This window comes from Buteo buteo, chromosome 15 (assembly GCF_964188355.1).
Source record: "Buteo buteo chromosome 15, bButBut1.hap1.1, whole genome shotgun sequence".
NCBI classification, from domain to species: Eukaryota; Metazoa; Chordata; class Aves; order Accipitriformes; family Accipitridae; genus Buteo; species Buteo buteo.
This window is the reverse complement of record NC_134185.1, coordinates 1,621,626-1,646,670: the sequence shown is the minus strand read 5'-3', so window position 1 is coordinate 1,646,670 and position 25,045 is coordinate 1,621,626. Positions and strand designations below refer to the sequence as shown.

General features: G+C 38.2%; 1 protein-coding gene across 1 annotated transcript in view; it reads left to right on the top strand.

Moving 5' to 3' along the window:
• Positions 1–25,045, top strand: part of EYS (eyes shut homolog) — an 810,501-nt gene that overhangs the window by 589,911 nt on the left and 195,545 nt on the right. The window contains exon 37 of the mRNA XM_075046421.1: positions 23,282–23,511. Coding sequence (XP_074902522.1) covers positions 23,282–23,511 — 230 coding nt within the window. The remainder of the gene's footprint in view (positions 1–23,281; positions 23,512–25,045) is intronic.

Genomic DNA, 25,045 nt, shown 5'->3' with positions numbered 1-25,045 from the left:
TAATTTCAACAGTGGTTACAGGAAACAAAATATTACATAGAGAGATATTGTGCTTTCTTTTATGCTTCTGAAGCACTTTCTTTATGGAAGATGCTTTTTGCAGGGTAGTTAAATTAAGCTTGAAGGCTTATTTAGAGTGACTTTTCACCCACTGAATGCTGAAGCATAGTGTACTAAGCAATGTAATCTGCAACAAAATACAGGAGTGGGAAGTGGAGTGATGTGCTGGTTGTGTTTCTACTCATGGTTTGGGGATTTCCATTAATCTTTTAACTAATACTGATGACTTGCTGCTACATTTACTATATATGAGATTGTGAGAAATGCTGGAAAGCATTGTTTCTGAATACATGAAAACCCCCACTTGGTTTCATTTTTGCATATCCACATTGCTGTTGGTCATGCATTGTTTGAAATAAAAAGCTATACAGAGGCAATGGTGTAGATTAGGATTCTATTCTGGCATATAAAAGGTTTGAACATGGAAAAGTGGAAAACAAGAAAGTAGAGATGCATCACATTTGTAGATCATGAAGTCTTTCAGAACACAGTGTGATTTTAGTCATAGGACATATGTCCTGTATCCCTGGAGAATTTTGTATAAGCCTTTTTATACATGGCTTTGATTTTTTTCCCTAAAATTTACAGAATGGTTTAATTAATGTTCATGTGCTTGCTTAAACAGTATGTTAGAAAGCTAGTTGTAACTGCCTAGATCATTAAAGATCGGTGAGATCTGGACTCTGCACTCACTTCTACCATGAGCCCCTTAATGAACTTACATCACGCTCAAAGTTATGACAGGAGTGTAAACATCAGACCCATTATCGAACCAACCACCTGCCTCAAGTCCTAGGCATCTAAGCTCTTGCCAGTAAAACTTACTCTGACCACAGAGTTCAGCTTGTTACACCTGCACCGACCTGCCACCTTTTTTATTTAGAACAGCAGCTCAGTGTCATTGCCTTGTCCAAACTTGACAAAGAAATAAAACTTTGCACCCTTTGAGTTCCCCAAGGCATTCTGTTTGGAAGATGTTCTCTAAGTGTATTTAACAAACAGTTGTGGGTGTAGATCCTGCACAAAATATAGAACTCTTGCCTCTGTTGTGACAAACACCAGCTACAAAAGAAGCGATGGCTCCATTCTTGCCTTTCTGCATAGAGTTTTCTCCTAGCCAGAACTGTGATCTCCAAAATGGGGGCACATACTCCTGTCCATGGAACTGCACCTCTGTGCAGAACAGAAATTCATGGGGATGAAAGCAAGTGAGGAAGCTACTTCATGCCTTTAATTCAGGCATTAACTTGGGGGGTGGGGGGAATCTGAACTTCAAGGACTATTTATGTATTAGAAATTAAATAATTATTGGGAAAAAGTCATAAACCATCTCAGGTGTCTACTCTGGTTACTAGATTAGGAAATTATTCCCCATTTTGCACAGACATTAGAGCTTCGGTGTCCCAAATCCTAAGCAAGATGTAGCTCTGGTTTTTAAACTACTAGATAAAAGAGGGATAACTTAAAAATCAGCACTGTTACCATCTTTTATTCTTTCTTTCATTCTCAAAAATAATACTTCCTCTGAGGTAGGTGTCTGCATCCTTGGGCTTTTTGATGCCATTCTTTTTTCAGCTTTTCCTATTGTGTAGTTTATATAACCTTTCATTTAAGAACCTATAGCCTTCAAGAACCAAAAAACAATGAGATCTGCTTTGTCCAGTCTGTGTATATAACATCTAGAGGGATATAGACAGCAAGGAGAAGGCGTATGAGCAAATTTGGTTTTGTTCCTTTTTAAATTTGTTTAATTTAGAATGCTATAATATCTGTTATATTATAATCTATAGAATTATATGCCAAGATTCATTGCATTTTCTATTGATTCTGATACTTCCCTTCATAGTTAGTCAATTAGTGTAGAAATATGGCTGATAAGTTATGATATAGCTATTAAAGATCGCTTTATTTGAATCAGAACTCAGTGATGACAATCTAGGGCTGTTCCTTGCAAATACTGTGTATATGGAACTGATCAGGTGAGTAAAATGGCATGATAGTTTGTACAGAGGAACCGTGGAAATAGTCTTGTACACACAAGGCTGCTGGGAGGCTGCTGAGCCTCCTCAGTCCTCTGTCCTGGACAGCATCGTCCTTTTACCTCCCTGCTTGTTCCAGAATGCTCTAGATGAGCCTGACAGTGTCCAGCCCCGTGCAGTCCACACGGAGCTGGCTCCATCCTGGTCCAAATCACAGCTATTCCTGTCTGTGAAAAGCTGGGAAACAGACTTGAAATCAGTTTGAATTTCCCTTGGTGGCGTGGTTGTCCCATAGGAGTGGACTGCAGGGAAGCCTGGCAAGCGTTCTCCTCACTCATTCCCTGCCCTGTGACACATAAATTTCATATCTGCCCACACATGGCAGCTTACATCGTCCTTTGCTTTTCACTTGAGGTATTACCCACATGCTTCCTGACCGTCATCAGTCCTTACATATAAATTCTGCTTCCCAGAAAGCATCTGGGAAGCCCAGCTGCCATTCTCTTTTTGCAAGACAGGCTTCTTTGGAAGAGAGATCTGTTTTGAGAAGGAGAAAGTGATTGAAGAAAGCTGCTTAAATAGGGCAGTAATGGATAATATGTTTTGCAAATAGGAGTAGCTGGTGAATACTAGAAGGCCTGGTGTATTTATGTTGTATTTGCAGAATTCATATGGTTCTGTTGATGCAATATTGCTACAGTTGGCTCTGCCTGGCAGTAATAGAGTACTCCACAATGTGGCAGGAAAAGCAATCCAATTTCTTCCTGTGAGGACATCCCTGTAGTTATCATTCAATGGCACTAAGTATTTCTGTTCTTGCTGTTGTAATTTTTCTTTAATTGACCTTCTACCTATCATTGGCTGTCTGTAGACTTCTAATCCTTCTGAATGCCCCTGCTTTTGCGTATTTAGCCATACTCTAGTGGCATTCATTTGCCCTGCAGGGGTTTTTACTTCTTGGCTCCCCAGCAGCATGGATTACTTCATTATTGTGGTGTAGAAGGTCAGCCAAAGGGAGACATGCAGAAACTTCTTAAAGTGTATGGGCTTGCGAGTAAATTTTAAGCTTATGAATTTTTAATAGGTTTGAAATTTACTCAAATGTGTTCTGCCATTTTTTTAACTGGATCTATTTGAATTTTAAAATACCAAAAGGATGAGCTAATATGTGCAAGGAATATAGAGGGCTTTCAAAAACAAATTTTAGATACAGTTCATTAACCTTTTCAAAACTATTGGCATCACTACTGCAGGACAAGTCAGTACCTTTCATAGGATATTATATACTCCATGTTGCTTATCTCAGAGATTAATGCAAATTAGATTACTGTTTATAAATTTTTGAGAGTTAAGAAATGTAAAAAATGAAGCCGTAGCATTAATTTCACCGGCATATGTATCTGACTATCTGCTGTCTAAAATGCCCTAAATATATAGGGCAAGAATGCTGTTTGTTCCTTTAGCGTTCATATTCTGTAATGCAAATATCATACACTGCAAAGGAGGAGAATTATTTTAACTTGGTAGAACTAAATGGGAGATGGGGACAACATGGAAATTCCTTTCATGTCATTTTGGAATCAGGTGCTAAATTCTGCTTAAATTCAAGTGGATAATTGATAAAGGCAGCACTGGGCAATTGGATAAGATCTAAGACCTTAAAACTTGCAATAATCCTGATCATTCTGAAAGATGCAGGATTTCTGTGCATGCTCAGAAGCGCTGAGGTTTCAAGCATGAGGCTTTAACTCAGTTAATCTGTAAGGTCATGGCCCAGATCCTTCTGCTAATCACGTGCATCGCTGTTTAATCCTGGAGTTCATAGATATGCTATAACAGATGACACCACGGGAGGCGAGAACAGCTCGGAGGGATGTGTTGCGCTGGGGGCTCATGAGAGCTTTCTGCCGTAAGATGTAACCAAGGTGGAATAGGAAACAGCAGAATAATGGTATGGTCAGGAGAATGAATTCAAGCTTGACTCTCTGAGAGCAGATTTCCAGCCATAAAAGTCCTCTGAGCTATGTGGCTTTTGCTTTCAGGAAAGGTTATAATAGAACTGTATCAATTAGTAAAGGTCAGCCTCCAGTAGGTAGTTTTCTAGAATTATGCTAGACTATATACTTATGTAAATCCTGTCAAAGTTTATTTTAAGATTCTATTTAAACTATTCCTGTCTCAGAGCTATGAATATATAGGCAATTTTAAAAGAGATTCTATAATGGCCAACAGTAGTAGAAGAGGCAATTGGAAATAACGGATCTCTGATGAGAACTGTTAAGAAATGAAATCTTTTTTACTCTTTCCTTCTTCTGAAGCAAGTAAGATACTTGCAATGTGTTAATGCAATGTAAAGCTCCTCTAAGTGTTTCAGAAAATGTTACTGAAATAGATTTGCAGGATAAATGACTATCACTTTCAGGTAGAGTTCAGATGACAGGTATAAATGAAGCATTGAGTCCCAGTATTAAAAGCTGGTGTTTACTGCAGCTCACTTCTGGTTTAGTGTCTGGGAGGTAGGACTGCTGTGTATTCCTGTAAGAGTGTACTGCATGTAGTAAATTCAAAGCTTCCAAACACACACACAAATATAAAATATATACATATACATATACCTATCCAAGCCATGATTTGTTCTTTTTTAAAAAAATTCCTAACTAGGAAACAGAAAAATACTGTTTGCTGTTTTCCTAAGAGGGGTCTTACTGATGAATGCAAATGTACAAGGCTGATTTGCACTCACAGACAGGAGCTAATAAGCTGAGCTCTTCATTACTGCCCATTGGACAGATTTTCGGTTGATTTTTTAAAAGATTTTATTTTGCTGTTAATTTATGTTAAGATGGTTTTTCCAGGCTGAAACTGAGCTTCATCTCAGCAAAGACTCTGATTGCTATTTGCATTTAGGAAAGAGGCTCTTGAATGTGCATTACCCAACTTCCATTCCATCAGGAGGACTGATGGGTTTCCTAATGCATGGCAATTTTCTCAGGAGCTATGCAATACATTTTGGAGATCTCTACATGTTTTCAGTAAGCCCTCAATTCCACTTTCCCCTCACTTAGCCACTTTCCAACAAGCTCTAAATCCCCTTCCTTATGTGTGAGTACTCCCCTTTCCATTCTGTAGTTTTCTGCGGTATTTTTACAAACATCCCAACAGACCCCTAACACTTTTGTGAAGTTCAGCCTCCTGTGCAATTTCTCAGCATGTCTCTTCCTCTGTGGAACTTCCAGCTTTTTCAGAATATTATAAAATATCACAACTCAGAGCATCTGACACCAGGCATCTGAGATGTTTCATTTCTGTCTTTGGAATGAACTGTATACTTTGAAAAAGGGAAAGTTGGGTCTGCTGGAAGTTATTTTTCAGCTGGTTGTGAAAATCAAACAGTTACCGTTCCACACCTGGGAAAGGAAAAGCACTTATGGTGGTGCATGCTGTGTGTTAAAGTTCATCATAAGAGTCCATACAAGACTCAAGTAAGGTTAAAGAGTTTCGTCATATGAATCCACCTCAGCTGAAAATGTTATATTCAATCAAATGTACAAGCTGGCTCAAACCTGAAGGGGAAATCACAGAGTTCCAGACTTAAGTTCTTCCGTCTACTTACATCTTAGTTCATGAATGAATGCAAGATCTTGTGAGAATCATTAAGCTTCTGTTACATGTGAAAGAGAGATCATTCAGACTTTAAGTTATATTCTTTCATCTCAGCATGGGTAGTTATGTTTGTATTTTTTCATTAACAGTTTGGAGTTATGCGCTTAATTCTGAAACAGCAAAAAAAGAAAAAAAAAAGAATATATAGTGCTCCTCAACACTGTAGAAGAAAATGATTAAATGAACAATACTGACACTACTTAGCTTTATTTCTTTAACAGATTTTCTGTGGTTAACATAGAGATTGGACTAAGTGTTTCTGAAATACAGAACTGAAGATAAAGCTTCAGAAACATCATTCATTTGTATTCACCACGTATATGATGCTCGATATTATGTTAATAACAATTCTTTGCAATTTTAACGTAGAGAGTGATAACAAGCATTTGTTCTTCTTTATGCATTTCTTTTGTTACCTTTTTCTCTCTCATCTATTGCTTTTGCTGGCTGACAACCTTTTCTGTGTGTTTCTAATTGCTCCTTCCTCCTTTTCCAGTGCCTGAGTTGCTTTTATATATTTTCATCCCCTTTGCTTGATTTGCCCTTCTTGATTTCCCTCATCTTTTACAACATTTGTTTGCAATGTTTTCTTTTCCTTTGTGATTTTTACTGTCCTGTGCAATTTTCTTCCTGCTCTCTGTGTGTACATGAATTCTGGGTATTTTTCTGTTACCTTTTCTTCCTCCTTTGGCATTCCTGTTCAGATGATGACTTTTCAATGATACAGACTTCAGTATTGAAAAAGAAGAAAAAAGAAAAAAGTGACAGATCAAAAAAGATCTAATCTTCCCTACTGTTATAAATCCTGAAAATTACTGTAAATTGTTGTGTAAGCCTTTAGCTTAATCTTCTGAAGTATTCTGTGGAAATTGTTTGTGATGGATATTAGACAAATCCATGCAGGTGAGATAATGTGTGTTTGTAAATACTACATTTCTCTCCCTGTTTCTGGAAAGGGTTGCCGCTCATCAGCATACCGCAAAACTAACAACAACCTTTTTGGAGGCAACTCTTTATTTCTAAAAGATTAATAATAATTTTTGGTGATGTTTATCTTGACCTTACTTACCCTTTTGTAACTTCAGGCGTGTGTGTTATACCAACAGAGGGTTGTTTCTTAATCCTGTCAACAGAATTCAGCGGCAGTCACTGTTTGTTCGTATGTCTGTAATGAATAATTGTAATAAGATCTTGATTTCTCCTGGAATTGCCAGGTACCTGCATGGAAGCTAATAAGAAAAAACTTAAAGGATACCATGCATTTTTTTCTTCTGGTTTTATCAAGGAGGCATTTGCAAGTATATATGTCAATGTATGCATGCCAATGCCTAAGTCTGAGGCAGTGTGCTACTGCAAATAAATACCTCAGTTAAATATTCTGGAAAACACTCTGACACAGTTGCACAGAAAGGAAATTTTGATATGAATAAGACTCATAGGGTTTTTAATGAAATTGTCTTTCTACTACTGTTCATGTATACTTCATTATTTTATAGCATATTTGTTTCGTGTGCTAAAGAAAATGTTCCAGCACTGGAGAAATGCTATTTTGCACTCATGTCACACTTTTGTGCCTATTTTAGTGCAATTATATAATATTGAATATCTCCAGTTACTGGTGATTTGTACTTTATATGATTGCCAAATTTATTAAAGGAATTTATAAAGCTTCTTTCAGCCCAAATACTTAACCATTGCATATAAATCGATCCCCTTATACATCAGTAAAATACAGTGCTAAGCTTTAATCAGAAAACTCACAGTGTAGAACTGAACTTGTTACATAAATACTTTAGGAAGGAGAAATATGTGTTTAAGACTTCTGTTACAACAAAAAAATCTATATCTACTTTGGCCTCTTTACGTTGAGTGCTAGAGTCAGAGCCCCACAAACAACTGTGATTAGTGTTTAAAGTCGCTGTATCCATCCACAGCACATTCTGAAAAAGTGGAAATAAGAGGGATTGCCTATCAGGTCAGTAGATCATCACCAGTTCTGACACAGGAGATAAGAGAGTTAAGGAAGTGACAGAGCTCAGCGGACCAACATGGGGTAGTTCAGAAATTCTGGGAGGCATTACAGTCGAAACCCCTTTTTTGCTTTCCATCAAAGATCGTAGCTCCGGGAACTCTACAGATTGCCACAACATTTTGGGTTGCTCTAGGTTAACAACAGTGTTCATTTATCTTCTGCCAAATTGCTTCGAGGATTTATACTTCCCTAGAAATTCTGTCATCCAGACAAGAACTGTGTTTGAACATGATTAGCTTTTGAAATGTAAAACCATGAAAAAAACTTGTACCAAGAAAATACACTTCTAAGATTTATGAGAAAGACTTTTCTCATGAGTGAATGTAACTTTCTCATTTCAGATTTCAGCACAGCTTCCCCTAAAAACAAAATACTATTATAAACATGAAAATAGAAGGGTTTTGCTAGAATTAAAAAAAGGGATTGTGTTGAGAACATCCCAAATTTCCTATAAAACCGCAGCAGATTCACAAAATAAAAACTAAATTTAAAGCCATTTTTCAAAGTTCTTAAAACTTCAATACATCTGTTTTTCACAGCATTAATAATATCATGTGTCATAGCCATGGCAGTACTCTTTGGAAACTTTACCTTAATGCTTAAGAAAAATTATCTTAGTGACACAAGACATCAAGTGGTATGGTTCAGTAGCTTCCTGAAATAATCACTTGGGCTTCTAGCCAGACAGATATGCGAATAATAAAACCCTCATCTTTCACTGTCTTAGAATAGAAAAAATAATCTCGATTTTCTTCTACCCGTCTAAAACTTGCAGATGGGTGCATGGATGGTTTGACAGAATTCTGCTTTAAGAATATTTCCCTATATATCTAGTCTTAAATTTATGATGAACAGTGGTTCAGAAGAGCCAAGTATATAACAGGAAGAATTGTCTAAAAAACAAATGAATAGTAAAAGAAATTATCTTGCATGCTTTCCTTATTGGACTACAGTCACACTTAGCTTTAGTGCTAGCATTTGATATCATTCCAATTACAGAAATCCAGAAACAGAGAAAAAAGTGTTTTGTTATAAACTCACAAATAATTAAACTTTGCAGCAGGTTTCCATGACTTCCAAGTTATGTGCAGAGAGTGCCTTGTAATGGAGATGTAGTTGCTCTTGTTATTATACCAGACTGTATTGTGAAGAGAGGCATATTAGGTAGAATAAGTAAGAATGAGAGTCATGCTGTAAGGAATAATTTGCCTACTGGAAGCTTGAATCAGTATAATTCTTTCTCTTTGACTTTTGTCATCTTTGAGATTCACTTCTGAATTCCATACAAAAGCAGTAAGAAATCATAAGAGTTGCCTTCAACTGCTAACAGCCAGAATGTCGAGAGAAAAGTTTGGAAGTTCAGTTCTATTCTGTCTAGCAGCTCTCTGCTGGCATCCGTCCTGTGTCCTTCACTGTGTCAGTGACTAGACCGCAGGACTTCCTGACTTATAAAGTATTTGTGGGTTTGTAAAAAACTCATTTAACAAAGCTAAAAGTGAAACAATCGACAACATCACAAAACCTTGTGTGTTTTTATAGAAAATAAAATCCATCACAAATAATATTCCACTCTTTGAAAAAGATTTTGAACATTTTTTACAATTAAAAGGATGGTTTGAGCTTCTCTTTGGCAGAGCACTTTTAATAACGCTGTCCATTTCACATCTAAAAACTATTGGAGAATCCAAGTTTTAAAACCAGGGTTTTTTTTTTTAAATTCCCTTATATTATTGATATCCAAAAGATGTCCATTGTAGTGATATGTATTATGAACCTATAAACCAAAATTTGATATATTAATATCCAATTAACTTCATAAAAGCTATTTGCAGTAAAATAAAATTCTTCTGAAATGGCTTAAACATTGCAGGTTTAATTATTATAAGAAAAGGAAAGCCTGAAAAAAGGAAATATGTAGTTACTTTTTTGAAATTAACTTTGTACAGAACTTCAGATTTGAAGTTTCTCTTTAAACAGGCCAAACCCCAAAGGAAGAACAATGTCCTGAAGAGTTAGGTTTAGTTAATGTAGACAAGCAACTCAATGTAAGCTTCTGGAGCAAATGGCAAATGTGATTTCTGTGTGTCTGAACAAGAAAGGAGGAAGAGAATTTCATTGCGGTGTGCACTATTGATTGTGATACTGGTTGCACCGTATTTCACTGCATACTTGTGTGCACTGGAGCAGTACCTAAAAAGTGCAAAAGATGAAAGTTCTAATTAAAAATCCTCACAGAAATCGGTGATACTTTTTTAAAAAAGGTATGCAGAGAGCTACTGTAGGAATCCAGTCTCTTTGGGGTTTTTCTAAAGTAGGACTGAGGTGATTAGAGTGTATATGGAGATAGCACGTGTGTTTAATGAGGAGAAACGCGGGACGCTGAGGAGGTTCTTTACCTCGGCAGAGACCAGCACGTCAGAACCAATGGCTGAAAGCTGTAACCAGAACAGCTGAATTGGTACCAAACCAAAAAGCTGTAACAGGAATGATGATTATAATTGGTACAAACTGCCAGTTGAAGTAGTGGCTTCTTCATGTGTTGCTGTGTTAACATTAGACTGCGTGTCTTTCCAGAAAGAATCCTCTAGACAGCCATAACTTACTAGGCTTAGTACAGTTGTAACTGCAGGAAATAGGAAGATCTGAGATAAACAGAAGAGATGAAACTCTGATGTAAGCTGCATTAAAAAAAAAAAAAGGGAAGGAAGGAATTAAAGAATAAATAAGTAGTACTGAATGTAAAATAGATAATGCAGGCATGGTTGCATGTATAGCACATGTTGCTGAGTGATAAATTTTCATATGTTCTTATTATCAGGAAAGCTCTACCTCTTAGATCCCATTATTCTTAGGTCCTAAAATAGAAAATATTGAATAAACTGATAAAATATATAATTATTTCTTAAAATATATGTTTATTTCTTACTGTAATACATTCTTACTTAAATGAGTCTGTGAATCAGATAGTATCTGTATTGGCTGATTAATATATAAACAAGTTATTATCAACAGCCAATAAATGGTCTTCTCTGGAGAGCTGCTAAGCAAAATCTTATTTTCTGCAGGGAATGGGGATTGTTTGTTTAAGGCTATAATACTAAGTAATGCAATACTAGAAAGATATATCATCCTTCAAGGGACCTTGGTTATAAAGTTAAGAAAACAGTCTTATCCCTACAACTACTTGACTGCAGCAGAAAAACAAATATATTTACCAGTAAAAGAAACATTAATTTGCCTCCAAAATTCATATAAATATTTTACAATTACCTAATTTCTCAAAACCTAAATTGATTATAAATAGTTTATGTGTTTTTTCTGTATCTGTAACCTGCAGGACTGTTTAATCATATCCTGTCTGACTCTTGCTCTGCAGTACTGTAGATATACAGTGCATCAGTGCCCCCTGCAGCCTTGAAACACTAGTATTTTTAAACACTATATTTTTAAAAAATACGCTATTGATCTTTGTTGAAGTAACTATTCAGAAAAAGAACAGCTTTAAATCCTGTTGTATCCTTTCGTTTTTTCCCCTTCCTTCTTTAAAAGTGAAATCACAGATATTTGGTAAAGAGAAAATGCTTTGGAAATTTAACCTAAAAATCAAGACACATCATGATGTATTTGTGAGAATAAAAAATCCCCCCCCCCTTTTTTTTCTTCAAAAAAATGGCATATGAAAAGCAGAAACCAGAAGCATAAGTAATTCAGAATATATGTGTAAACTTTAAAATGAATAGTTACAAAAAGAGAGTCTGGCTCTCGAAAGATCAAATTCTGTAATGTGTAGAATGTTATATATATATATACACATACAGAAATCACTGCTTCATCTGTGCAAAACTGCAGTAGGTATTCATGTGTACCTTTGACAGTTCACTCAAAATCACACATATAATCTAAAGTTAAGTTTGGGGGTTGTGTCCTTTCCTTCAGCTCCTACTCACATCTTTCTCGAGTCATTGGTAAATTTCTAGAAACAATATTAGTTATGGGTTTACAGATTTCTTTTGAAGCTCTGAAGTTTAAAGGAAGCAGTGGTTGGTCACAGCAGTAGTAGAAATCTGAAGTAATTTATCTATGTATGGGGAAAAGGAAGGATTTCAGCTCATAAAACCCTGAGCTGTTAAAATTGCAAGCAGTGTCAAAAAGAGGACATGAATATAAATGAATTGAACTCCAAAAAAACACCTGTCTCTATGCTGTGCAAGAGCTTGTTGAGATATACATGCTCCAGACCAGCTTTCTGAAGCCAGATTTCCCCACTTGTCCTCTCTCCACCCACTCTAAAATTAAGAGTTAGGTAGGAGAAGATGCTGCTGCACTGTTACTACTCATAAAGGTCCTAGTTGACATAAAAGTGTGAGTTGGCATTTCTTAACAGTCAAGAGAATTCCTTATTTAAATAACAAGTTGTAATATGAATTTTTTACATCTGTAAGGAGCAAGGCTGAAGGCCAAATGACATTAGCCGATTGAAAATGCAGTAATTTTTTAGAACTAACTGCCTAGCGTATTTCACTGATGTTATAAAATTGAGTAAGTATTGTATGAAAATGAAGTGATTATATCTCTTCAGTTTCTGGGCACTATAAACACAAGTGTGACATCAATAAGTGTCTTCCAGCATTTACCAATTATGAAATCCATTTCATAAACCAGAAGTTATAAAAAATGCTTGACTGAATTAAAGTATATGAAAGAAATTCACCAGAGTACAGAACTCTTAAGTGGCAAGGTGTTTCTAGTTGCAAGTGAGATTAATTTTATTTAAAGTAAATATTTTTTTTCCTTCAGAATACATTTCTAATATAAACAGAGTAAAGTAAGTTCTCTAATTTGGGAATATGGCCATATAATTAAGCCTTTGTCATGTTTTCATCAAATTTGACTAATTGAAGGAATTTACTATTTTTTTACTAAAAAGGTATATGTGTACCTCCTAAGCCCTGCTAAGCCCTTTTCCAGTGGCAAAGCTCAATCTACTTGCCATGGTGGGTTTTATTTTTGTCATTTAAATCAAAAGGTTAGATATTTTGAATCTGGGAATCCTAAATGAGTTATCTAAATTTTTCACAATAGAAATTTTAAAAAAAGAAAGTAAGAAGGTAAGCACAACAAAGTAATCTCTTATATCTTCTAACCTTCTAACCTCCTGATTGTGTTCAGATGATAGGTTTCATAAAAAGCTTGTTTTGTTGGTATGATGATGAGGATTTGGCTGATATACTTAAATCTGACCTGCTTTGAGATAACAACCCTGTTAAATCGCTGATACTGATGCTTTAGATATAGGTGCCTTTCATGACTTAAAGTTACTGAAGAAAGAATGGCAGAAAAATATAGTGCACTTTGAAGGTAACAATGAGAAGTATTCGCTCTGCCATAGAGAATATTCTCCCAGTTTTGCCTCAGGTTTCTCTTTGTCTCTTGCTTTGAAACTTGTTTTCTGGTTGGGAAGATCAATGCCTGGTGGGAGCTGGTTCTGCCTAGTCCCAGATCATAGCCAGGTACTTACACCTCCAGTGATGTAGCGTTTGGGATCAGGTAGTGTTTGAGATAGCCAAAAGCTGTTAGTATCAGTAGATGCAAAATATCAAATTATTTACATGTTACCCTGGACCAGGTTGATCACCTGATAATTTCAATATAACGTACTTTTAGTTTAATATGTTCTCTGCCTCCCTGTGATCTTGCCATGTCGCAGCCTTTGGGCTGATAAGAGGATGGAAGGGTATGAGTCATCCATTTTTAGCATTTTTCTGTTAAGTAATCCAGGTCGAGAAAAGGCAGCTCCTTAATTATTCCTAGTCCTAACCAAAACGGAATAGTTCAGTGCAGCGCGGTGGCACGTCGTTCTTCTGCTGCATTTGATCCTGATTCCTGTGCAGACGGGGCAGAGTGCTGTTCTGCAAGTTGCAAGGGAAGACAGAAATCTGCTGACCAGGCATCTGGCGTTTCCTTTCCTTATTCCTTGTTTGTGAACTGTTACGCTTTTCTTCCAGTTGTTCACATTAACAATAAAACTTCTCAGTCTTGATAATGCTGCCTGTTACTATCTCTCCATGTTTTAAGATTTTGCTAAGCCAGAGTCACATTCTCTTACCAACGTTAAACTCATATCAGTCTCTTCATTGCGAACTTAAATTGCTTAAAGGTTTAGAAAGCTCACTTGAGGTCGTTACAGGGTGGAGTAAGCTCTATTCTTTGTTGTAAAGGTGTGCGATTCATAAGGAATGCTTTTAGCAAATGTTTTGAATACCTGAAAATGGTCTGGGATGTTTTTTCAGTTCTATAATCAAACCATGCATGATTTCAAGTGTGACATAGTGAGTGGAAGTAGGAATTTGTCCTCACTCGTCAGAGTTAATTTGTTCAGTTCCATCTCTAGTCAGTGAAGGAAGTGGTCACTTCTCTTAGAACGGGATGAACTGGAGACGCCTCTCTCTGTGTGTAGGTCATCTGCAGGGAGAACCAAGGTGATCCGCTCAGGCAGGTTTCCAAGCTCTTAGGCAGATCATGTTTGACAAAGTGAATTCTGTCCTAGGGTTTTATTGGCAGATGAAATGTCTTCAAAATATTTAGGAGGGAAAAGGCTATTTTGGGTGGCATTTTGATGCCTTGAAGAATTTGGAATTGAAAAGAGATTGAACATGAGGTCATAAGTATTGAACATGTTAATTACTTTCTTATTGATTGTTCTTGTTGCTGCTGTCATTGTCATTGTTACAGTATTTGTTCACTCTCAAGTAAAGTGAGAGTGCTCACTACAAAAACACATCGTGGCCAAAATTCAAATAGTTTTCCAATTGCATGAAAGAGAAATATTCCGTACTCCAGCATTTAACAACCTTCCTTTAGGAAAATCCCATTAGTAAGAAGATTAACTTTGCTTAGTGTACCCTTACAGTTATTGCATGCTAATATGAGAAAGAAGGAAAAGACACCTACCAGCATCACCTCTTACATTGGGACACTCTAAAATATGATATTGCTGTAGGGAAAAAAAAAAAAGATTAAATTGTAAACAATAGCTGGCAGCCAATAACAGGGGACACACACAGACACACACACACAGGCGAATATCCAGAATTGAACTTTGGAATTCTCAGACAGAAGCCTCCTGCTTGATAGCTGCAATCAGTATGAGGTGGTTGTAAATTTTGATCATGTCTGCACCAAACAATAGTAGCACATCCTGAAGCCTCCAATTAATAAAGAGGCAGGAGATAAAAGCACAATTTAGGATGCCAATCTCACATCGTGCTTCTGTACAGAGAGACTATTTTGTTTGGGAAAAATGGGTGCTGGGGGTTCTGGAGAGAAAAGTGAGTGCTGAAAAATAAGAGCTCCTGAAAAGAACACGTGGTCTTGGACGAAAGACGGGGGCCAGGAGAGAAGGAGGTAAACCCCTTGGCTGGAGGAAAGGTCCTGGCAGCGGGGGAAGGTACGGAGGATGAGAAGGGTGGACGGAGGTGAACACCCGGGGGATGCCCAGGGACTGCGGCTGGGGACAGTCAAGACCAGTTACTACGAGCAGCGGCTCCGTGTGAATCAACATGACTGCCCGCTCGAGCTTCCCCGAGCAGCAGCAACCTCCCCGCTGGGAAGGAAAGTGGGAACCGAGTGCACGTCACAGGGCTTCGGGTGGAGTGAGATGAACAAGCAGGGTAAAACTCTGATCTTGGCACTTCTTAACTAAACCCCAGTACCCAGATCCACCATGGGCTGGTTTTTTACTCTCTCATCTGTGACATGAGCTTTATTGACTATAAAATCCTTTTTTTCCTCATAGAAAAAATGTACATAAAGGCCTACTATTTTAGTTCCTTATCCATTACCTTGTAAAATACTGTTTAGGAGGTTTTCAGTGGTATATTTTTTCACTCCATCTGTTAATATCATGGGGGTTTTTTGACCTGTCATATTTACAGCATTCTTCCTTATGCACTCAGTGAAAATGCAGTAATATTTTAATTAAATGGCAGATTACTGATGAATAAATGATGTTTGTGTTTATGCATGCCAGCCATTCTCCAGCATTAAGATATAATTAGAAATTAAGTCTGGAAGAAAGACTAGATAATACATAACAGTACTCTGCATTTTTAACTCTTTCTGTACTAATAATTTCTACATGTCTGTCTCATCTTGCTTGCAGGCCAGCTTTCATGGTAATTTCAATAGTGTATGATACAGAATGCCTTTTTATATTCCCGTCTCTCTCCAGTCATAGTCTTTGAATAGCAAAATGCTTTCTATCCAGCAATCTTAATTAATATTTATAAAGCAATGTAGGCCTCCCCTACTTCTCTCATGTAGGCAAGACCTATTTTCAGCACATGGGGAAAGAAATGGAAAAAAGAGTTTAAGGGCTGTGTCTGTGAAAATTATTTAGATGCCTAAACTATTCTTATGCAAGACACCTAAAACCAAAGTATGTACTCTCAAACCTGCATTTTATCCGTGATGTAATCGGGGTGCATTGAAGTTTCAGCCTGCCAACGTGTGTGTTCCCGTGCATTTCTGGAAGCTCCTTGATTCTCTTGAGAGTCCCCCTCGCTCCTGTGAGGGTCTGAGAATGCCTCTACTTGTCCTCCGCACGTGTATCTCACAGAGGGCAAGGCCTCCTAGGCACGCCCAGAAGAAATTGAGATGAGACTGTACAAGACTTAATCAGTGGGGGGACATACCTGCTTTCCCTTTTTGTTCTTCAGATCAGTGGTAAGAGCACTGTTCTGGTTTAGCAGATGCTTGACTTCAGTTGTGTCCTCAGCTCGATGGAATTATAAACTTGCCAGCCTGCTACCAGAAGTGCTGGAAGAACTCCCCAGACCAGTCCCGTGGTCTGTTCTGTCCTGCATGGAACAAGCATTCATTGGGTTGAGTGGAGAAAGTAAAAGTGTTCGCATATGGTTCCCCAACCCTTGGGTTAGAATATCCATCTGAGTACAGACTGGGATTTTTCCACTGTATCAATTGTTTTTTTAATATACCTCTTGAAGCATTTCGTTTTCTTTCTTGGCGAAGCAGGGCTCTAGCCATCTGGAGAATCTTCCCTGTGGGCAAAGACCAAAGGTTTGGCTACTACCGTCCTGAGAATGACAATGCAGAAGTTTTGCCTGAGGTGAATTATTACTTAGGAAATCAATTGCATGTTCAGGATGTAGAAGTGATTCTCCTTTATCCATCACAGACACATTGTGCAATAATATTCCATAGGTAGATCTTACATTTTGGAGTCTAAATTATGGATGGCATCACTGACGTGGAAGAATGTCTTCAGCCCTTGAAGCTTGATAGAAGCTATGGTAAACAGCAGTGACTCCATTCTGGAATTGTGATTTTTTAGATAGCTCTCACAGCAATCTCTGTTACAGGAACTCAGTTTACCCAGGACAATTTATTCAGCCTTTTAGGACTGGGACAGAGTGGTTATATTCTAATCTTGCAGAGGTTTTTCAGAAGGACAACTACAGTGCCATGTTAAAAAAACCCATTTCTGATCCGCAGAAAGAATCTTCAAGGAGGGATTGAAAGTATTTTTCCCATTCAAAGCCACTAGTTTCAAGAAACAAAAGTAGTTGCATAAATCACCAAAAAGATGCAGTACTAGGGCATTTAAAATGCTGTTTTTCTAAACAGCGGCTAAGATGAAACTAGGAAGAGGTTTTCTAACTGTGACTATTGGCTAACTGTGATATGGAAAGCAGATTCGAGATTTGCTTAAACTTCAGAAAGTTTAAGATTTGCACATTGGTCCACTCAGTGCTCAGTAGTTTTGATTCCTCTCCTTTTTTTGAGTTTAATGTTTGGATAAAAGAAAGTCAAGAGGAGCTTATAAGGGAGGATGGGGAAGGCTATGAAACAGCAAAACCAAGCCAAAGCAAAGATCAGTGTGAACAATTGAAAGATTCAATGCTCGCTCACTTCTGCAAGCAAGCGAAGGAAAAAGAGGACTGGATTTGGTACAGAAATTCAGTTCTAGCAAAACCATTATTTGTCATGTGGTAAACTTAGGGACTGAGAGGGTTTTTTTCAAATATCATCTAAGGAAAACTCACTTTAATGTCTTGTTTAGGAAGGCTTTTGCTATTAAACTTTCAACATTAAGTATTGTTGCTGCAAATTCTGTGTCATATTAACTTATTTATCTGTTGCAAAGTCTATGGAATCTACATACTTTAAAGCAAACAGAACAGGAGTATGTCTCTCAGATTGTGTATTTCCTTTCCCTCTTTCCCCTTGCACCTATCTTTCCATACCTGACATTTCTTCCCATATCTGGCACTGCTGTGCATCCTGGAGTTCATAATTTTTTCTCTGGATCTGTAAACTGAGCTTTGATGAACTTCATTATATCTGTTAATTGCATTCTCACATCCTTGGCTGCATTGTATATTGAATATATTATTTGCATTGCTAAGAGTTTGCACCATTAAATGAGATGCTGTGTGTGCAAAAGCAGTTGCAAATGATGTTATACCAACTGCGATTTTTTAAATGGAAAGCTGCGACTACAGTATCACTGAGTTCTGCTACCAAATGTTGTGCCTAGTAGGAGGGAGAAGCTGGGCTCGTAGCCTGGAACTTACACTGAGAATTGAATTTTTTAAAGAGATACGCCTGATCATAAGTTCATCTCTATTAGGAAAACAGACACCTGATTCTTCCAAATCAAACAAAGACTCGGATGCATGAGGAAATAAGATTCAGATATAAACTGCTGAACAAAAATAATCCCTCTCTGGTATTCTTTTAAAATGTTTTCTCAATTACTGTGTCGAGTGATTTAAGTGGTTTCTCCACTAGGGTAAGTGCACAGATACACTGTTCTGCGGATTCATTGAAATCAGTGAAATGCCACATAAAGTATTCTTCTTGAATGGATGTGAACAGTGAAATAAACAGCCTGTAAAAGGCTTTGTTCATTCTTACCAAATTACATGCAAGGTACTAGGGGTTTTTTTCCTCTTTAAACCAACATTTCCATGAAGTGCAGTTGTTTTCAGTTTCATAAGGTTCTGAAATTACATTCTACCATGCATGCTAATGCCCTTGAAAAATCTTTCTTTTGGCTTCAAAATCTGAAATATTTGCTTAAAATAATATTCTGTCACAACCTAAGAAAAATGCCATGTACACACTTCTCCACCAAAGAAAACTGCAAATAAAAGCAGTTGCTTCCCAGCACAAATTACTTTATTGACAAGCTAAAAATACAAACTTCCTTATCGCACTCCTATCAGATAAGGCTAAATCCATTACTTCAGTAAGAAAACGTTAAGTGCGTAAGTACCAGAAGATATAGGCAGTGGAGATGTTATCGTATCGTTGGGACTCCCGTGCTGTTGCATGTCTCAGTACCCTGCTTCATGGAAAAATGTCAGAGTGCTTCTGTAGACACGGCTGCCACCCGCCTGAGAATGAATTACTTCGGGGACAAGTCTCCCCTCTTTGCAGGTCTCAGTTTGAAGTCCATTATACAGACAGATCACCCCTACGAAGAAAAAAAAAAGTTTTTTTCTTCTATTTAGGTGGCATTTCTTGCGTTTCAGTTTGTGTCCCTTGCCCCACTCCCAGCAGGAAGAGTCTGGCCCCACCTCTTGCCCTCCCCTCCGTGCAGGTATCTGCAACACCAGGGACCCCCCCGCGCCTTCCCTTCTCCAGGCTGGACAGTCCCGGCTCCCTCGGCGGGGTTTACGCCAGGGACACCCGGCTCAGCCCCCGCACTGCTGGCTCAGCGCGCAGCCGGCCTCCCAGCTGGGGTTTTAACTTTTTAATAGTGGCCAGCTCTTTTTGAAGAGGGGAGGAGAGCAAAGGGGAGCGGGGAGTACCGTGGGTTGGGCTGTGTGTGCTTTTGGTTTAAGCACATGACATCCTTTGGTTTTAACGGCGTAACATCGAGCATGAACCCCAAGTGCTATATTGGGGCCGTTCAGGTGATCGTACATCTCCTGGAGTGGTAAGGAATGTAATATAAAAGAAACAAGACTTCAGATTGCACCAACATCTATATTTAGTCAAGCATTTCAAACTTAGATACACACAGCTATGAAACACAAGGTTACGGGCCTTTAAAACTCTGCTGTTTGAGCTCATCTTAAGATTAAAACCAACATGTTGATGCTTGCAGCAAGTTACGAGATCTCCGTGTGCATTATTGACCTGAGAGGCAGCGACAGGCTGGGGAACCGAAAAGCAAAAAACCCAGAAAACGGTGGCCTCGTTGTGTAGTATCAGTGAATCAAGTTTTTCCCGATTTATTTTTGTTATGCTTTGTCAAAACTTCTAACACCTCAGTTACTAAATTACTTCAAACCCTTTGCCGGCTCTTTACTCAAACCCGCAGCAACGGCGTGAGCGGCTCGCGCGCGCCCGTGGACCTTCACCCGCTGACCCCCAGGAACGCTCTGCTCCGCTCCCGCGGGAAGGCAGCAAGCCGAGGGCCAGAGAAACGCTGCGAAGGCTGGCACCCTGCGAAAGATGAGCAAGTGAACCGGGGAGAAGTCAACCTGTCGGGAAGCTGGCCCTTCTTTCTTCTCCACGGGTTGGAATGTCAACCAAAAAACGAAGCGAGGTTGGGTTGCTTGCTCTCATAAAGTTTCATTTGAAGCACGCTCCTGTGATTCTATTTTAGAGAAAAACAGTAGCTCCCCGTCAGAAAGGGGATGTGCAGCTTCCAGGGATGGAAATCAGCGCTTGCAGCCGACGCGAGAACGTGCGCCCTGCCGGTCGGGCGGATAGCCCTCTCCTTCAACCCCTGACGGCAGCTGGGACAGCTTCAGAGGAGTAAATTTTGCAGTGGTCATCTAGAGGATTATTTGTCATTAAAGAAAGGCTCTCTCTAATAGCTAGCAGTGAGAGCTTAGTTTATGCCCTGATTCTTCCCCAAGTTTTATTTATTTTTTTGTTGGGGTATTTTTCAGAAGGAACAGAAAAATCAACCCCAAATCCAAGTAATGGCTCCTAATAAATTTCTTCTGTAAATGTCTGATTCTTTATGTAACCCTACGATTAGTTCAGAGTTTATCAAACATTTATGTTATGTTTGGGGAGAAAATGAAGATGTTAATTTTTTAATTTTTTTTTTAATCAGTGGTTGTAATCTCAGCAGCAGGTGACTAAGCATTTTTAGTTTCCTGTGCTAGCCTGGTACAAGATAACATACACATTAGTGCACTCTTAACGCTGCTAGGAGTGGAATAGCCTCTACGAAGATCGTGTTAGTTATTTCCCTTAGGAGAAAAGGATAGTTATAAACCCAGCAATTTCTTTGTTGTTATTCTGTTCATGTAAATGGAAATAAATGGGAAGTCACTTATTTTCTTAAAATTCCAAGCCTCTTATTAGCAAGTCCTCAGCCTCCAAAATCTTTCAGGGATTAGTTTTCAGCCTTCTTGTGGTCTGCCGTCTTTTTGGATGCTTCTCTCTCATAGAAAGTGGATGGCTTTTAACTGCCTTGAAATCCCTGTATCCTCATTTCTAACCACCCTAGTGTGTGTGTGTGTTTTGGCTACCTTATGTTCTGGGTGCAGTCTGCGTCCCTGCCTCGGTATCCCCTTCTAATGCTCCCCTCACCGTTATTGCTCTGCGCGTCTCCTCTTTGCCGTCACATAAGCCCTGTGTCCCCTCTGTTCTTTTCCAGGCTCTGCTCCTTTCTCAGTTCCTGTGCCTTTCTCTGGGTCTCCATCAGTATTTACTTCGTCCTGAATTATTTCTGTCCTTCCTCTGTCCAGCTTCTTTCCTTCCTACCTGCCTCTCCGCGTGTATCATTTTCTTTGTACAGGTGCTGTATTGATAATTCAGAGAACTGATTTTTCAATAGTGACATTTATAGACAACATACTTACTTGGGATGTGTTATATGGTTTTCCTTCAGAATATTACGAAGTTTGTTAGTATTTTCTAAAATATGGATTCCAAAAATTAAATTATTAAAATCAGTTTTCAGGTTGTCATGACTAAATGGGACATGTAAAAAGTTTGGAAGCTAGTTTTCAGAAGACGGATGCCTGGCGTGGTGAATGCAAAGTCCCACTGAAGGTGTCCCATCACACCACTATGTCCCCATCCACCTCGCTTCTGCCATCACACTCTGCTCTCATGATGCATCATCCCTTTCAAATGCTTCTTTTTAAGACATACTCCAACCTCTACAACATGGTGAAGCAGAAGTTTTAGCTGCTACAAGAGCAGGTGACAAGGAGAGAGGGGAGGGTCCAGCAGGGGCCAATATATGATTTTTTTTTTTTGTAAAGCAGGTTTATACCATTGTTTTCACCAAAATAAGTAACAAGTTGGCTGTTGCTGTTTAACACATTGCCAAAAATGCTGACTTTCCCCACATGACGCCTGTAAACCGTTGTATGAAGTATTTAATTTCTATGTTCTGTTTTGGCCAAAATGTTAGTGACATTTCAGTTCAACCTAATCTCCCTTTCTCTTATATGATTTTTTTTTGCACAACATTAAGACATAAGAGAAATACTCAGAAAGTTTAAAATTACCAATGAAGTAAAAATATTAAGGTAACTTATTAGGTTACTGATGCCACATTTCAGAATTAGAAGTTGCTTTCTGGAAAAAAGTAGAACCTCTTGAACTTCATAAAATGAAAGGAGAATGACTATGTCTTATGTAAAATTTACTGAAAACAGGTTTTTTAATTGTGCAATCTTATTAAACATTCATGAATCTTCTTGTGATTTTTGATTCTTTCGCTTTGCCCTCATCATAGTATATTTGTGTGCTGCACATAAGTTGTTCTGGTTGGTAAACAGATAGCCTTAAATTTGTACGGTTTTAGTGAGTCACAGGTTTGGCTCTATGAATAAAACAAAAAGCAGTAATAAGCAGAGTTGATAATTAGGACAAACAGGTGGTATTGCTAACTAATTTCTAGCAACTTTGAGATAGGAAATAATTAAAAAGCAGGCAACTGATTAACATATCAGTCTAGTAGCTAATGTGAGAGCTCAAAAATTGAGAAGAGAGATAATGGCATTCTGAACAAGAAAATTCATGGGGAAAAATGAAAACAAAAACTCACTTTCTGTCTGCCCCCCCCCCCCCCCAGTTATTTCTGTGAATTAAAAGATACTGAAAAGATACTGTATTGCTGTACTACAGCAGTTTCCTTCTGCACGCGCATGCTTAATCTACTTGTATGGAAGTCGTGTCTTCTAGAACAGCCGTACGAGACTTGGTAACTTCAAGCAATAAAATATTTAATAATACAAGACATATTTATTTATCACTCCATCGTTGACGTCCACTGAAAAGGAATTATGAGAGCACATACAAACTGTGCTATGTGCGTGGAGGTTATTTCTTGCTCCCTCACAGGGGAAAATATCTTCATTATCTTTTTGCTAGATTTCAGGATGGGGACTCGACTGGGAATTACTAATGTACTCACATTTTCTTAGATATAATCTGAATTTCTAAACAAAAAAGCCTACTGGTTTTAAGTGAAGCTGAAGTGTAGTGGCAAAATTAGGTCTTGTGGGGTTTTTGTTTCGATATATTGTCTCTCTCCTTTCAGGATTCCTGTATCCACACATCTGTCAACAGCATTCCCTGTGGTTTCTTCTGATGTGCCCAAGTTGCCTGAGCCTGTTGTGGCCTCTCAGATTTCCCCCAAATTGCCGTCCGTGTGCCAGGAAGGACTGTGCCATAACGGAGGGACTTGTCATCCTCTCGCTCTGCCTACCGGGGCCGCCTCGTTTCGGTGCGACTGCCCGCTGCACTTCACCGGTCGGTTCTGCGAAAAAGGTAGTTGTGGTTCCTTCTTTCTCTATGAGTTATGAAATGCAAGTCTTAGGCTTCTTTGAAGCTGGGAAAGGGAGGGAGGTGATAATAATCATCATTTTTCTCTGCTTTTCATCCCAGTAACTGTTGGTAACTCAGGAGTAGATTCATTGAGTTATTTAGAATAATACTTGCAGCGTAGAGATAGGTGATAGCAGTCAGGCACACTAATAGCAGGCTTGAGTTAATGAAAAAAAATACTGTATTATTTGTGCAAATTGTGCACAGTGTTAATGCCTGTTATGCAACATAGTATTTCTGGGACAGAAGAAAGTTAACTTATGAAAATATGGAGATTTCCTCAAAAGGTTATATGTTTTCCATTTCTACAGATTGGGGGTTTTTCACCCCTGTGCCTGGTCCTTTGTTGAAAAAGGCTTTTTTTACTCTGTAGCTCATTTATACTTCTCTTGTACTACTGTTGCTCATAAAGTACAGGTTAGTCAAATGAACATAATTTAATCAGAATTTGAATAAAAAAATAATACTTTGAACAATCTTGCTTTCTATGTAAAAAGAACCAAGGCTATAAGACAAACTGATCAACATTTCTGTTTTGTAATTGTAATTATTTTCCATTACTGCTTTTCAGAAAGTATTTTTCTATGACAGATTTTATAGCTGGCTTCAAAAACTGTTTTCGTTTTTAAGGTACAAGTGGTTATAAATGGCAGTGGATAATTCTCAGAGTATTAAAGGGCATTACTGGTGTACAGGAAAAGAACAAAAAAACCAGTCTAGATTATGGTTATATAACTATAACATCCTCCAAATGAACTTCCCATAGTATGAAATACAAGCAACTAGAGTTAAAAATGCCCTTGCCGGACTGCCGGTGTATCTGAGCTAACATCACCTTGTATTGCTGTCTGAAGGTAGGTCGTTACAGTCACTGTACATGAAAGCAATCAATAACTGTGAGCTCAAAAAAAAAAATTATCATGTGTTGCTTAAATATCAGGGAATATTTCACCTTCCAGCCTTTCCCAAGTTTATAATAAATTAAATCATATATTTTCAAATTTTCAGTGTTAAAACCAAATTCTGTGAGTATCTTCTATGCATTTGGTATCTGGCCATACTCTTTGCACTTGCTTTCAATATATATGGCAGCTGTGCAAATTGCAGCATAAAATAGCAGAACCAAAAAAGCAGGTTTTCTTCAAGGATGACAGATTTAGTTACCATTCAGTGTGTGTTTCAATGAAGTATTTTCAATATTTCAATAAAATGTTTTCTTTATTTACATACATTTCATGTGCCAGAATTCCCTTCTGTGCTCCAAAGACTGCAGTTGGCATCCTTTGTATCAGCATCATCGGCTGATGGTATTTTGGATGGGAGCAGGTTTTGGCTTTTCCCAAGGGTTTTGCCAGGACTAAGCCATGTTGAATTTCAGCAGGAGTTTGCAAGACAGCCTGTGCTAACAGGCTGTATCAGCGTATGTGCAGAAGCACGCTGTTGGGGACACCTTGTCTGGACATCCAGCGGTGTCCCA